The sequence below is a fragment of the Mandrillus leucophaeus genome, unplaced genomic scaffold (assembly GCF_000951045.1).
Source record: "Mandrillus leucophaeus isolate KB7577 unplaced genomic scaffold, Mleu.le_1.0 Scaffold11, whole genome shotgun sequence".
Classification (NCBI taxonomy): domain Eukaryota; kingdom Metazoa; phylum Chordata; class Mammalia; order Primates; family Cercopithecidae; genus Mandrillus; species Mandrillus leucophaeus.
The window spans coordinates 1,006,792-1,007,702 of NW_012099209.1; the positions used below are offsets into that span (position 1 = coordinate 1,006,792).

General features: G+C 59.2%; 1 protein-coding gene across 1 annotated transcript in view; it reads left to right on the plus strand.

Annotated features, from left to right (window-relative positions):
- Positions 1–904, plus strand: part of MYO9B (myosin IXB) — a 144,931-nt gene extending 144,027 nt beyond the window's left edge. The window contains exon 37 of the mRNA XM_011991046.1: positions 623–904. Within this exon, the coding sequence (XP_011846436.1) occupies positions 623–757 (135 nt within the window). The 3' untranslated portion in view covers positions 758–904. The remainder of the gene's footprint in view (positions 1–622) is intronic.
- Positions 905–911: the final 7 nt, after the last annotated feature.

Consider the following 911-nt stretch of genomic DNA (forward strand, 5'->3'; position numbering starts at 1 on the left):
GCTTTGTCACCCAGCTAGAGTGCAGTGGCTCACTGCAACCTCCGCCTCCCAGGTTCAAGCGATTCTCTGCCTTAGCCTCCAAGTAACTGGGACTACAGGTGCCCACCACCACACCCAGCTAATTTTGTGTTTTTAGCAGAGACAGGGTTTCAGCACATTAGCCAGGCTGGTCTTGAACTCCTGACCTCAAGTGATCCCCCACCTTGGCCTCCCAAAGTGTTGGGATTACAGGTGTGAGCCACCATACTCGGCCTTTATTTCTGAGACAGGGTCTTGCTCTGTCACCCAGGCTGGATTGTAGTGAGGCGATCACGGTTCACTGCAGCCGCAATCGCTTAGGCTCAAGGGGTCCTCCCACCTCAGCCTCCCCAGTAGCTGGAACCACAGGTGCACATCACCACGCCTGCCTCATTTATTTACTTTTTGGAGAACAGGGTCTGCCTATGTTGCCCAAGCTGGGTTCAAACTCCTGCTGGGCTCAAGCAATCTTCTTGCTTGGGGTGGGGGGAGGTTGGGGACATGGAGTTACATCTAGGAGCAGGATGGCCTGCTCTGTTCCACACTGGCCTGGCACTTTTGGTGGAGTGGCTTTGGACACCACGACGCTTTTTCCTCCAGGGAGGACATCACCTATCGGCTGCCGGAGCTGGACCCAAGGGGCTCAGACGAGGAGACCCTGGACTCGGAGACGTCGGCCAGCACCGAGAGCCTGCTGGAGGAGCGGGCCGGGCGGGGGGCCTCGGAAGGTCAGTATTAAGGTAGCGTCTGCTTTTCTCCTTCCCGTCCATCCCAGCAGGCCCCAGGGCGAGGGTCCTCCGACTGCCGGCCCTGAAGCTGCAGTAACCCTGCCATCTGTCTCTCAAAAGGGCCCCCTGCGCCTGCTCTCCCTTGCCCCGGCGCGCCCGCCCCGA